The sequence below is a fragment of the Talpa occidentalis genome, unplaced genomic scaffold (genome assembly GCF_014898055.3).
Source record: "Talpa occidentalis isolate TD23 unplaced genomic scaffold, MPIMG_talOcc4v2.1 talOcc4.12, whole genome shotgun sequence".
In the NCBI taxonomy this organism is placed as follows: Eukaryota; Metazoa; Chordata; class Mammalia; order Eulipotyphla; family Talpidae; genus Talpa; species Talpa occidentalis.
In genome coordinates, this window is record NW_023601212.1 from 24,267,381 (window position 1) to 24,281,221 (window position 13,841).

Genomic DNA, 13,841 nt, shown 5'->3' on the forward strand with positions numbered 1-13,841 from the left:
TCCCCTCAGCAGTGTACTTCGGTCCTTCTGCCTGCTCTGCTCCCCGCTCTGGCTCTGGTGAATTCTCTCACCCTCCCGCGCTTCTGACTGTACCCAGTGCATGTATAAACAAAACAAACAAACAAATAAATAAAGCATGCCTCTATTAAAAAAAAAAAAAAAAAAAAAGAATGGACAGCCCTGACATTTCAGAGCTCTTGTAGGGAACCCTGATCTCCATCTTCCCCATGCTGTTCAGGGCTTCACCCTACAGCTTATGTGTTTGCCATATGGTCTTCTCCACAAACCTGCATGGAGGGTGGTAAGGGAACAGGGAAAACGCCCTTATCCCCACTTGTCAGACAATAAGGTGCAGAGAGCTTGAATGACTACCCAATCGCACAGATGATAAATGGCAAGCCCGGGCTTGAGAACTGGCCTTCGGTCTCCAAGGCCAGTGCTGACCTCAGAACACCACAGCTGCCATGACAGCGAGCACAAAGCAAGTGAGTGGTTGGCAGATAAGTGCAGCGAGAATTTCATCACATGAATGGGAAGGCACAGACCTAGGGCAGGGGTGGCCTCCTTTCCCCGCAAGGGGTCAAGGTCATGAGAGGAATGTGATCACCTGTTCTCCTTCTCCCCAGATGGTGAAGGCAATCCAGGTGCTGAGAATTCACCTGCTGGAGTTGGAGAAAGTCAATGAACTCTGCAAGGACTTTTGTAACCGTTACATCACCTGCCTCAAAACCAAGATGCACAGTGATAACCTGCTCAGGAATGACCTCGGGGGACCCTACTCCCCAAACCAGCCCTCCATAAACCTTCATTCACAGGTAACACACAGCACGGGGTGCTGTCTCCCTGGTCAGGTATAGAAATGTCTCCAGCTGCCCTGGAGACCTAGGCACGGGGATTAGACTCCTTTTACATGAGACCCTCTAATCTAGTCCCGGGCAGCAAGGCCCTCTCTTGCCATTGCTCACGCCAGGACAATCTCTTTCCCTAGAAGATGCCCAGATCTCAAAGGGACAACCTCCAAGTGGTTAGGCTTCCTGGCCTAAGATGAATGCAAGATTAAAGGGGTAGAAAGCTTCCCTGGAGGCTGAAGCAGGGACAGAGCTGGGGCTAGACCCACACATCCTAGACTCCTCAGGAAGACTGTGGCTTGCTCAGGCCCCTGTGCTCCTGGGAAGGAGAGTTCAGCAAAAATGGTCCTTCCCCAAGTCCCATCTACCTGTCAGGTGAAGACAGCTTTCCTGGGACTGCTTCTCCCCCATCTTCCTATTCTTGCTCACCCTACCCTGGCACATCTGTCTCCCCAAGGCTCAGGGCCACTGTCAATGTCACCTCAAGTCATCCCCTTTGGAGGTTCCTGGGAACTGGGAAATGTGGAAAGGGCAGCTCTCTGCTCTACGTGAGAATGGGCCCACCTCCTGGGCAGAATATTTCCCCCAAACCTACACGCTGAGAAAGCTGCCTGGCGAGGTCTTTCTATCCAGACTCACTGGCATCTACCTAAGCCATCAATTCCCCACTTTCTCCCTCTGCCATTGAGTTCCTGAGTCCAGGATGGGCACATGGAGGGCCCCCCAGCAGCCTCTTCTCAAGAGACAATCAGGATTGGCGCAACGGGTAAACTTTCTAAAAATGATTGGCAAGAGGTGTTAGAAAAGGTGCGTTAAAAAGCAGATGTCATTTTTTTTTTTTTAAGATTTATTCATTTATGCATACAAGAGCTGGGGTACAGGCCAGAGATGTGGGGGGTGAGAGGATTCACCAGAGACAGAGTGGGGAACAGAACAGGCAGACTGACTGAACTACACCTCTGAGGGGAGCAGTGGGCAAGACAGGAGAGGTCCGCTGTGCCACGTGGGATTCTCCCCTGAGGGCCACGAGTGGAACTCGTGCTACAGAGGCCGTGGATCACCTCCTAGTGTGGTGCTCAACCCGTTGCACCACCAGGGAGGCCAGATGTCATTTTTATCCCTAAATTTTAAGGACCAACACATATACTCTATCTCTCCTGGTTCACAGGGTCAGGGGAAGGAACATGGTGACCTGTAGAAGGCCAGCCAGGCCTTGCATATTTTGATGTGGCAAATATCACATCAAACCCACCCCGATAGCATCTCTATGGGAATCAATAGTGAGTACTGCATGGGACACGAGGCAGGAAGTTTATTTCCTCTTGCCATTGCTTGAAATCACCAAATCACTTTATAACAGATCTAAAAACAGCCGCCCAGGCTTCTGCTTGCTAATATTCTCTTGAAATAGACTCATTCCTTCAGAGTCTTATTGTACTTTCCCTTATGATCAAAATTAGCAAGAAACTTGCATAAAAGAGGACAATAATTGCTCAACGAGCATCTCGTTTGTAATTTATTAGTTTCTATTATTGTGGGTTACCATGGCGACGCTGCGCAGCCCCGGTGACGGGAGAGATGCAAGATAGGAGCCGAGGAGGCTGTGAGGCCTCACCAAATGGAGATGCACATTTTTATCAGTAATTTTCATGAAAATAATAAGTGAGGAGTTAATGAGATGGAAAGCCATCCTGTGGCTATTGTGAATTTTTTTTAAGTGTTGATCTAATTAGAATGCATCGGTCAGGAAAAGTAATGAGGATTTAGTGCCTCACAGAGATGTGAGGATCATATCAGAAAATTAGCACAAGTCTTTGGAAATAATCAGGTCCTTGGAGAGGCACTGGATTTCCCCTCCTGGGCCCTCCGACTTTACCTCCAGTCTGGCTCTGGCGTTGGGGTGGGGAAGGGTGGGAGGTAGCAGGGCCTCGGGGGAGGACAGGAAGGCCAGGGGGTTTGGAAGCTGCTGGGGCTGGGACTGACAAGTTAGTCTGCAGCAAGCAGGGTCACTGGAGACAGGAGCTGGCAGAGAAAGGAAACGTGGGCTTGGTGAGCCAGATCTCAGCGACGCCGCCTGCAAAAGTCAGTCCTCTGGGGGAATCCCAGTATCCGGTGCTTTAAGCTTTGAGGAAAGAGGAAAGAACTTTGATTCTTACCACTTGAAGGATCAGATCTCAGCCTGATAGGGAAACCCGGCTGGGGGTGGCTACTGCAAACAGGTTCTTATCCACCTAGAACTACGAACCCAAAATAAAGACATCCAGAAAGAGGAAAAGACACTTAGCAAGGTATTCCTACTTGGTGTTTCTCAAATTTGTGCCTTCATTGCCTCTGACTTCCACCACATACTCATACTTCAGTGGGTAAATAGGTCATTTCACATAGCCTTCTGCCCTGTCATCCTAACCCATCTCCTGAATTCTCTGGCTACTCCTCACCCCTACACACACACACACACACACACACTGCAAACTTACAATGTGCACTTACGTGCATGCATCAATCTCCCCACACATACATACACTCACATCCATGCACACACATATGAATACCTATGTGTGCACCTGAATGCAGTGTCACGTATACTGTCACACCTATGCACACTGCTAAAACTTCTGCTGTTGGATGTGTCTTCCTGAAGCTCTGTTAGCATCATGATCATCCTGCTCAAAGACTGTGGCTGCCCCTCAGAGTACTCAGGTCCTTTCACCTGACATTCAAGGCCCTTCCCAGTCACCATTCCTCGGTGCCTGTCTGGGTGACACCGCCACATCTGCAAGACCAAATACTCAGGACAGCATTAAGCTGCCCTCCCCAGAGAGGCCTCCCTGATGCCCATCCAGAATGGACCCTTCTTTCACTCACTAACAACTGAAGCATTTTGGCCTTGTCCATGGTCAATGTCACATGTGAGTTTCTATTTAGTGACTTGTATAGTCTCAGTTTCCTGATATTTTTTATTTATTTAAAAAATTTATTTATTCATGCATACAAGAGCTGGGATATAGGTCAGATGTGTGGGAGGGTGAGAGGATTCACCAGAGACAGAGCAGGGAACAGAACAGGCAGACTGACCGAAATACACTGCTGAGGGGAGCAGCGGGCGAGACAGGAAAGGTCTGCTGCGCCATGTGGGTATCTCCCCCACAGGCTGGGATCGAACCTGCACTGCTGAGGCTGCAGACAGCTTCACAGTGCTACGCTCAACTGCCTGCGGCACCAGGGAGGCCCCTGCTATTTTTTAGTAGCAACAGTATCTTGTATAGTTTTATAACCCATGCTCGACACTGGCTGCCACAAGGCCTTGTACACGATAGACTATCAGTAAATATTTGTTGAAAGCAGCAATGCAGCGAGGCAGGTAGAGAGAAAGAGGGTAAAGAGAGCAAGAGGATGTCAAAGGGGGAAAGGAAGATAGGAAAGGGGAATAAGAAGGGGGATGTCAAAGGGGGATAGGAAGAAAGACAAGGGAAGAGAAAGACAAATATTGAAGGTCACGTTCAAAAGGCAGAGAGAGAAAGCTGAAGAATGGGAGAAAAAGAGCAACAAAGGGAAGGAGACATAGACCCAGGAAAGGAAAGAGAAGCTGAGAAAATAATCGGGCAGGAAAAGAGGTGGGTGAGAAATGGCAGCAACAGTGAGGTGACGGCACAGGCAGGACAGCTGGGGGCCAGTGCCCAGGCTGAGAAGGTGAGCAGGGCACGCCAGGGATCCCCGTCCTCCGTGCAGGTCAGGTGGCTGTCACTGTCCCCCTGCAGGAGGGAGGGGGCCAACAAAGGTCTCCAGGAAGGAGAGACTCAAAGTTCCCTCAGTATAGAGGCAGGTCCTGGAGGAAGGCAGCAGGACCAGAGTGGGAGAGAAGTGAGAAAGGCGTGTCTGGGGCTCGTGTGTGTGTGTGTGTGTGTGTGTGTGTGTGTGTGTGTGTGTGTGTGTGTGTGTACACATTCATCATGGTTCGACCTTAATCCCCCCCAGCCTGAAATAGCTGCACTGAGCGCCAGCCTGGCCCAGGAGGGTGTCTCCCTCTGGAACATGATCTCCCCGATCAACATTCCAGCTACCGCCAGCTTTGTTGCAAACTGCTGGCTCATGGTTTCCCTGTGTGCTAATCATTCGCCCTTGTGTTGCCAAGTGGGAGATATTTTTTTTATTCAAATCACCCCGCCCCTCAGAAGCTAGCCTGTGTCCCCATCCAGACCTCTGGGGCCTGCACATATTCCCAGCTCGGCCTGGCATTTCTATATCTGAGTTTTCTCTTTGGGGGAAGGTTGGGGGTAAGGCGTGGGAGAGACTGCATCTACCCAGCAGGACTAAAGCAGCGTTCCCAAGGACCTGGGCCACAGCTGATTCTTACTACCTCCCTAGGAACCTCCCCATCCTGCCTGTACCTACTGACACCAGCTTCCTTGCTTCTCAGAGCTCTGCCCCCCGCCCAGGCCAGCACCATCAGTAAGAAGGCACCTTCTAGATTCCAAATCTGGGTTCTGCTGTCTTTTCCTAGAGGCACCAACTAAAAACCATTGCACTAGAGAGAACCAAACTCCGGCCCTGCTCAAGTAATAATTTGACCCAAAATGCATCTCTCTTTCCCCATGGAGATTTAAACCTCAGCAAATTGGGCTGAGCCACTGTTCTCACTCAGTCACAACATTCTGGGGGCATTTACTGTGCTAGGTCATGGGAGAATATAAGCAAATTGTCCAGGAGGAGCTCCCAGTGTCAGGGGGATGGAGCTCAGCTTCACACCTGAGGATTTAGAGGGGTTACGTGAGCCAGAGCTCGGGATCAAGGGGACACTGAGGAGGGGCTGGAAAGGATTTGCTAGTGAGATGGGAGAGGAGCCCTAGGAAGGGGTCTGGATGGAGCAGAATCACCAGTCAACCTCCTTCTTCCCCAGGAAAAGCCTAGGTCCAGTGTGTGCACCCTCATGGACAGGGTCTGTTTCTGCTTGGACAGATGAACAAACCTCAGGATTAGATAGGCCAACAGGGGGATTTGCCTATTGTGATTGTGGCTTTGGGAGGACTTCCTGGAGGAGGAGGCAATTCAAGCAGGCTGAGGATGGAGGGAATGGGGAAGTGGGGTTAGTAGACTGTCTGGGAGCTCCAAAGGTAAGAATTCCCAGTGTAGAGAGAGGTCTGGGAGAAGGTAAGGGACAGAGACAGCCTTTCATAATTCCTGGGGTGAAGGAGAGCTCCCTGGAGGGTAGAACAGATGTACATTTATGCCTTCATGCATCTACTCAAGCACCTACTGAGCCTGCTGAGTTCCAAAGATCCAAAATTGAATAAGACACAATCTCTAACCTCCAAATGTAATGATGGACTATCTAGCAGGCAAATGTGTGGGGCATTGTGCTTTGAGGCTGATAATGATGGCCGATTGCCAATGACTTTAAAGGTAGAGGAGAAAGCAGGCAATGGAGTCGGGGTTGGAGACATGCTGGGGAAATATCAATTGAGTAGCTACCTCTTATATTATTTAAAAAGAACTGGCAGAGACAGGGAAGAATCAATGCTTATTGACACCCCTCCCCCAAACACTGCACAGAACAGGCGCTTTCCCTATATTATCTCATTTATTTCTCCCAACAAGGCTACTGGATGCAAGTTATTATCTCCATTTTATGCCCAAGGAGAGGGAATCACAGAAAAGTGCAGACCCCACCTCCAGGACGCACACCTAGTGAGCAGCAAAGCTGGGAGGGCTTATCTGGGTCCATATTCTTTTTTTTTAATTAATTTATTTATTTATACAATCACTGGGTACAGTCAGAAGCGCAGGAGCATGAGAGAAATCACCAGAGCCACAGCAGGGAACAGAAAAGGCAGAAGGACCGAAGTACACTGCTGAGGGGAGCAGCGGGAGGCAGGGGAGGTCTGCGCGCCATGTGGGACCCTCGCCCGGTGGCCGGGGATTGAACAGGCGCTGCAGAGGCTGCGGGCAGCTTCGTAGCCCAGCGCTCAACCGCTGCGCCACCAGGGAGGCCCTGGGTCCGTATTCTTCTACTTACTATTAAGTCCTTTACTTTTTGTTGAAACATTACAAGGGGTCCTGGGCCCTGGGTGGTAAGGGGTCACCATCACTACCTGGAGCTCCTCGTGAAGGCAGAGACTACAGAGGAAACAACCAGTCTGTGGGAAGTAGGAATGGATTTGCTGAGAGCTGGAGGCAGGGAGGAGCAGAGAGGAGGACGGAATGAAGCGAGCAATCCTGAGATGCTGCCCTTGGCGGGCCAGGCATGGCTCTCTGACTGGCCCCTGAAATCAGTGCTTCCCTACTCAGGGAGGGGGGACCTGCATCCTGATCTATGAGGAGTTTGCACAGTCAAGATGGGCAGGGGCTGTAGGGAGTGGGGGGGTAATCCCCCCAGTCAAGCCCCAGTAGTCAGCCTCCAGAGGACTTGACCAGAGTTTCAAGGCCTGGGGGGCCCTAGGGAGGTAGTGTCTCCTCAGGGTCACCACTGAGATACAAAGGGACTCCCCAGATGACAGAAAGTTGAGGTCTGGGCGTTACCCAGTCTTACTCCTGTGCAGCCACTAAACTGTCCCTTTGGCCAGTTCCAAGTCCCTCCACCTGGAGTCCCTCCAGCTCAGGGGGCAGGAGACCACGAGGGCTGTCCTTCTCGCCAGGCCAGTGAAACCTGAGCAGTTCTCTCCTTCCGAGAAGGAATGTTCCTTAAGAGCAGCAGCTGCTACTTGTCCCCACAAGCCAGAAGTGCCTTTCCCTTGAGACTAAAGCCCCCAACAGGAGTGGGACAGAGACAGGATTAGGTGGCTTGTTTATGTGCTTGGCTCCCCTGAGTTAGAAAACCCAGTTTTTACTGGCCTAAGACAGAACACTGGTTCTGCCTAAATGGAAGGGGGCTGCCAGGAATTGGGTAGGGACAACCTCCACTGGCACATAACCCCCCTCCCAGGCCCAAACCCCATTAGACTGCACATTTACTGAGCATCTACCACGCACCTGACACTGGGCTAGGGAGTTTGGGGGAATTCCAAAGAAGCCCCTCTTTCCCTCAAAAACCTACAGCCAAGCTAGGGGAAAAAGGTGCATAAGAAGAGAGGTTTACATCCAGCGTGTAAGGTCGACAAGAAGCATTAATAGAGTCACAGGGAAGGCCACAAACATGCCCTGGTCAAGGCAAACTTCCAGCAGAAGTGAGGTGCTTAGAACCAACCCCTGGAGCCCCATCTGCACCGGTGGATCAGCAGAGACCCCTAGTGGCCTGGGGTGGCAGTCAGCAGGAGCCTGCTCCGGGCTCCCCACTCACCCACACAGTAAATCCTGGAGAACGACCTTGATTTTTCTAAAATCCTCAGCTGGAAGGACCTTTGCAAGGTCTTCTGGTTCATTCCTGTTTCAAAGGCATCCTACTTAAGAAAAATTTACCTATTTCAGAATAACGTAAGGGGAAACTAGTCTACCAGTTCTTTCCTTCATGCCTTCATTTCTTGTCCCTTCAGTGTTTATTCCATAAATCTCTATCTTTAGTAGAAATTAAGTGTCCCCCAGGCAGCATAAGCCCCTTCCCTATTAACAGTGGAGAAGGGCGACCCACAGGACTGGCAAAGCTCCTCCTAGGCTGACATCAGACCACAACGTCAGTTCATAGTCACCCTGTTCATTGGTGGTCCCCACCCCAAATCACCACCCTCCACTTCCGAAGGTAATCACAGAGACTTTGACTGTTCTTGGTGAGGTCTCCATTTTGAACAAGTCATCTTTTTCTGTTCCAAGCATGAGATCTGGAGTAAAACTTATCCAGTGGCCAAGGTGGTCCAGATCGACGGCCAGGCAGCCAGTGCGTGAGCACAGCAGCAGGCACAAGCTCTCAGCCATTCTAAACCTGCTCCCCACCTTGCTCTGCCCCCTGCCAAGAAATTCTGTGCCTTTCTGTGTCTGGGGAAGCAGCTCCTGGGAAGGAGCAGAGGAGAGAGCCCGGGAGGCCCAGGGAGCTCAGCTCCTTGGTTTCCATCTGACTCCTTGGTCAGCTCGTCCTGTGGAGGTCACTCCTGGGAAACTCTATGGGAGGGTTCGCTTTTGGTCTATTTCCTACTAGAAAGTGAATCTTATTACTAGAAAGTATGTTTCTTACTCATAGAAAGTAGGAATACCGATGCTTCACCCAAGAAACCAGGAAAATACCCATGATCCCCAACCTTCCAGCAATTTCCAGAGCCTTAGGGACATCAGTGCCATGTTCAAAGCAAGGGGCTCTTGGATTGGATAACCAGCTCTCAGCTTCTGGTTCCTGAACAATTCAGTAGGGGTGTAAGACTCCGGAAGCCGAAAAATGTCACTAAAATTGTACCAAACATGCCTCTCAACTCTTTATGGTGCTACGGAGCCTGGAAGGACAGTCTATTTGGGTATAGACAGAGAAGCATCTAACTGGTTTCAAGTCTGACAGGCCCAAGAGGAGGCTGTTGAGAAGATAATAATGCTGTGTGCTTAGCCAACATTTTCTCCCCGGGGGGCTTCTACTGCTGCCATTACAGCTCCTTCCTCCAAAGAGACCTATAGACTGTTCCAGAGATTCCGAACCCTGTTGTGTCCACAAGACAAGGGGTCTCTCGAGCTGGAGACCAAAGTGGACCTGAAATCGCCACAAAGTTGAGTCACAGAGCTGGTTTGAGGCAGGGGCTACAGCTTGACTTGTGGGGTTTGCCCTTGGGCAGGAATGTTGTAGGTGGGGAGGCAGGAGCAAAGGGAACTGACTGCCATGGGGGTGCTGCCCAGATGGCACTCTTCTGTTGCTGAGCACCCACGCAGTGCTGGAACTTCTGGGACATGTTTTAAATCCTGGCTGTGGCACTACCTGGTTGGGTGGCTTTAGCCAAAAGAAGCAGGAAGTAATTTATTTGGTGGCTTAAATATGCCGGGCACCATGCTTACCTTGGACTCTGGCCAGCTGACATCCAAGCACATCATCCAGTCACTCAGTGTGACCACTGGCATGATGCTCAGGAGACCTGGGTCCAGGGCACAGCTGTTTGACTCAGAAGTCACTTTCGCTCTCCAGACCTCAATTCCTCTTCAGACAAATAGAATCATCTCTCTCCTGTTGATCCCATAGGTAGTGGGGAGGTTAAGATGAAATCTGATGGTAGAAGAATTCCCTATAATATTCAAAGTGTATGATAACTAGGTCATTTTCAGCCCTTTCTGGTTTGGGGGACCAGCCGAAGGAGGTTTTGAAAAATGCAGATCGTTGAGGGTCTAGTCTAACTCAACGGTCCTGAGAATCTGTCCTTAAAAACACCACAGTGCTCAGGCTGGTTTATGAAACAATTCATGTTTACAAAGAAAGGGGTGAATATCACAACCCCAAATCTCAGGGATACCAAGATGTCGCTTCCTCTTTTGTCCAGCTAAGATGCAACCAGCGTCTGACACTGAGTTCTCCATTCCTTTCCTTTGCTGATGTAACTTGGCTGCCTTGCAGCACTCCCAGAAAAGACCCCAACACAGGAGGGTACCCAGCCAGAGCTGAACAAGCAGGTCTAGGTGACTTTTGCCTCTGTTGGTAAAAATGTGTGTTGGTTGAGCCCAAGGCACACATCTCATATTTATTTACTGACTTGTCTTGTGTTTTCCCAGTGTTGCTGCATAGTTTGGGAAAGAGTGTTAGGGATACCTTTTTATGTTTGACATTCCCAAATATTCTTCACCAGTGAGGCGCACCCAGGCATGATGCTCCTTCATAATCTCTTCCAAATAAGAGATTATGGAATAGTTATTTCCATTAGTTTTAGGGTGAGTGGCATGGAGGGACCCCCTCCTCTATCAAATTTATCTTCCAAGTTTGCTTTGACTTCAGATGACATCAATACCTAACCAGAGCTGGGATGTTGGGATAGGGAAGCTCAGCCTTCAAGTAGACCCCAGCCTCAATATTTCCTGGGCCTGACACAGGAGGACCATAACCGGCTGGTTCCCAAACTAAGCTGGTGCCCAGGCTGCCTCGGCCTTCTGGGTTTGATTTGGCTTTTCTACTCACCTTTCCTTCAATAACTACTTACTGAGCCCTGTGGCTCAAGGAGCACCTTGCAACCCAGTTCTTGGCATGGGGAGGAAGGAGAGCTGGGTTCTAGCCCTATAGCTGCTAACTAGACAGTAACTTGGGTTTCTAAGGTTCCGTTCCTTATTTACACCTCCTGGAGGAGAGCTATCTGGCTTTTAAAGGCCTTCCCAGTTTCTGGGCTCCTATCAGGCTCAGTGTGGGGCTTCACCTGCATGAACAGGAAGGTATAAGTTCTGCTGAAAGAATAAACCTTACTGGCTGGGAGGCTCTCATAGAGTCCCAGGAAGGAGGAGGCAAGGCAAGAACCACCTTCTTCCTTCCCCAAGGTCACAATAGCAGAGGTGAGCCAAGAATAGAAGTGAGGCCTCCTTCCTCCTCCTTCCCCACCCCCCAGAAGACAGACCAGGAAGCCAAGCAGCAGGTGGTGGAGGAGGGAGAGCTGACTCCCCATGCCCGGATGCTGCTTATTTATGGGCGCTGCTCCTGCAGCTCTGGATTCAGGGACAGCCCAGAAAGGTGAAAAGGGAAGCTCTAGAGAAGATGCCCAGGAGGGTTTCATTGGCTGGGTTGAGTGAGCTGTATAAATCATTGCCTTCTGCCACTTCCTAAGAGGCTCTACCAATTTTCCGGGTGCCAAGATCTGGGTGGCAACTCACCATAGCTGTTCCCTGGGGCTTTGATATTTTAACTTTGTCTCTGTACAACTAGGTATTGGCTTGAGTTTCCCTCCCAATGCGTGTTTCTCCTCCTTTTAAACTCTGGACTTTCCCTGCTGACTGAAAGCACACGCTTCTCCCAGTCCTAAAGCAAATGCTGGGAAAACAGGGCCCCTGTTTTCTACGTTGGATCCCCATTAAGTCTATGAACTGCTTACCTGTCTAAACCCTTACAGCTCAGGCCTCGTGATTCCAGAATTGGAGCCTGGGGATGTCAGCCCTGGGTGGGCCCTGGACAGGTTCCCTGGCCCCATCTCTGTTTCAGATGAGGAACTGGGGGCGAGGTGAGCCAGGAGACCTACACGGGTCTTCTAAGGCTCCTTCCCTGACACCTCAGTCACCACCTTTCTGGCTTTCTCCAAATACAGCCAGAAGCTCCTGCCCTCTCACACACCCTACCTATTCCTGCCTCATGACTTGGAGCACCTGCCCGTGGCCCAGCAGGGAGGGCTACTTTCTCCCACTCCTGCCAGATCCCTCAACATTGGGTCCAAACACTTCCTTGCACAGCAGGATGGGTGAGGCCAGGAGGCCAGAGAAGGTCATCTTAACCTCAGCTGCTTTGGCTGCCATAAGACAAACTGCAAGGATTGTCTCCTAGGGAAAAATGGGGGCTGGCAGGGTGACAATATGGGACAAAGGGAGACTTTTGGTGCTGGGGCTCTGGTTGGGAGCCCGAGAAGGGGGAGGGAATGGATAAAATGTGCCAGAAGGTGGCTGAGGCTGAGGTTCTTATAAGACACCCTAGAAGACAGGTTATGAAAAACCTAGGACAGCTTTTTTTATTATTATTATTTAATAAATGTTTTAGAAGCCACGATGTGCAAGACACCGAGATAGGCACTACAGATGCCGAAGTGAAAATGTTCACGGCCCCTTTGTATCTGAGGTTAGGCTAAATGAACACTGGGATGCCCATTCCTGAGGACTAGAGTCCTGGGGGAGAGGTCAGGGATAGGGCTGGAGACAGTTGAGTGTGAAGGACAGGGAGATGCTAAGCAGGGAAAGCCTGGTTCTCAGTTCTAGCTGCAACTTAGACTCACCTAGGGAAGCTTCCAAAACCCCGAAATCTTATCACACCCCTGAATGATTGAATTAGAATCTCTGGGGTTGGAATCCAGACATCAAGATTGGAAAGTCCAAAGTGAAGTCAAAGTGGGGGACCCCTGGGTGATGGGGTGGGTCATGTCTCCAGTTTGCAGGGAAATAGAACAGCTAAGTGAATGACTGGCTGCTTGGCTTTTAATATCGAGCCTCCTTATTCACTCTCTCTAGGAAGCCGTGAGAATTGCTTTTGGATCAGGGTCTGGAAGAAGCAGGAAGGTGGGAGGAGGGAAAGCAAGAAGGGGACAGGGGAGAAGAGGAATCTGGGGCTGTGGCATCTAAGCTCTTAGTGACATTGTCACAAACCACGCCTCCCTTACTGCCAGGACCTCCTGCAGAATTCCCCCAATTCCATGTCTGGAGTCTCCAATAACCCCCAGGGGATTGTGGTCCCAGCCTCAGCGCTCCAGCAGGGCAACATCGCCATGACGACCGTCAACTCACAAGTGGTGTCAGGTCGGTGCAAGGGATTGTGGGGTACATCCCTGGGAGGCGAACTGGTGATCCTGAAGTGATTACAGGGTGGGGGCAGGAAACTGCACAAAATGTTCTAGGAAGTGGGAGGGGGTGCTCCCTGTCCAGGAAGGGGGTCCCAGCTGAGTTCTGTATGTTTCTAGCTGGTGGGCACAAAGACCTGACTGTGGTGGTTTGGAACTATTTTGTCAAAACCTCATGAGCCCCTCAGAAACCAAGTAAGGCTAGCATCCCACCCTCATCCCCCAAACCCTTCCCACCAGAGGGTCTACACCCCTCCCCTACCCGCCCCTCTCCAACAAGGGCTGAATACCTCCAGAGCAGAGGGTGTCTACATGTGATGGCCAGAGGAACTGGGAACCCTGCTTATCCTCACTCTTACCCACCCCCATAGCAGGGGACCCCAAAACTGGTTGTCTCCTCAGGTGGAGCCTTATACCAGCCGGTTACCATGGTAACCTCCCAGGGTCAGGTGGTCACCCAAGCAATCCCCCAGGGAGCCATCCAGATCCAGAACACACAGGTGAGTGTGAGGGCATGAGCATGGGGTAGGGGAGGGCAGGCATCACAGCTACTGGCTGCTGGGCCCTTTGCACAACTGACTCATTAGCCCCTAAGAGTGCCGTGACCCCCACTTCATCCAGGATTTTATCAACTCTTAAGATTTCACTG

General features: G+C 50.7%; 1 protein-coding gene across 4 annotated transcripts in view; it reads left to right on the plus strand.

The window, feature by feature from the left end:
* PKNOX2 (PBX/knotted 1 homeobox 2) overlaps nucleotides 1-13,841 on the plus strand; it is a 266,982-nt gene that overhangs the window by 230,599 nt on the left and 22,542 nt on the right. For 2 of the 4 annotated variants that reach the window (XM_054693179.1, XM_054693180.1), the window contains exons 7-9: nucleotides 627-815; nucleotides 13,022-13,151; nucleotides 13,595-13,692. In XM_054693179.1, the coding sequence (XP_054549154.1) occupies nucleotides 627-815; nucleotides 13,022-13,151; nucleotides 13,595-13,692 (417 nt within the window). The remainder of the gene's footprint in view (nucleotides 1-626; nucleotides 816-13,021; nucleotides 13,152-13,594; nucleotides 13,693-13,841) is intronic. The other 2 variants (XM_054693181.1, XM_054693183.1) reach the window with 1 other exon arrangement.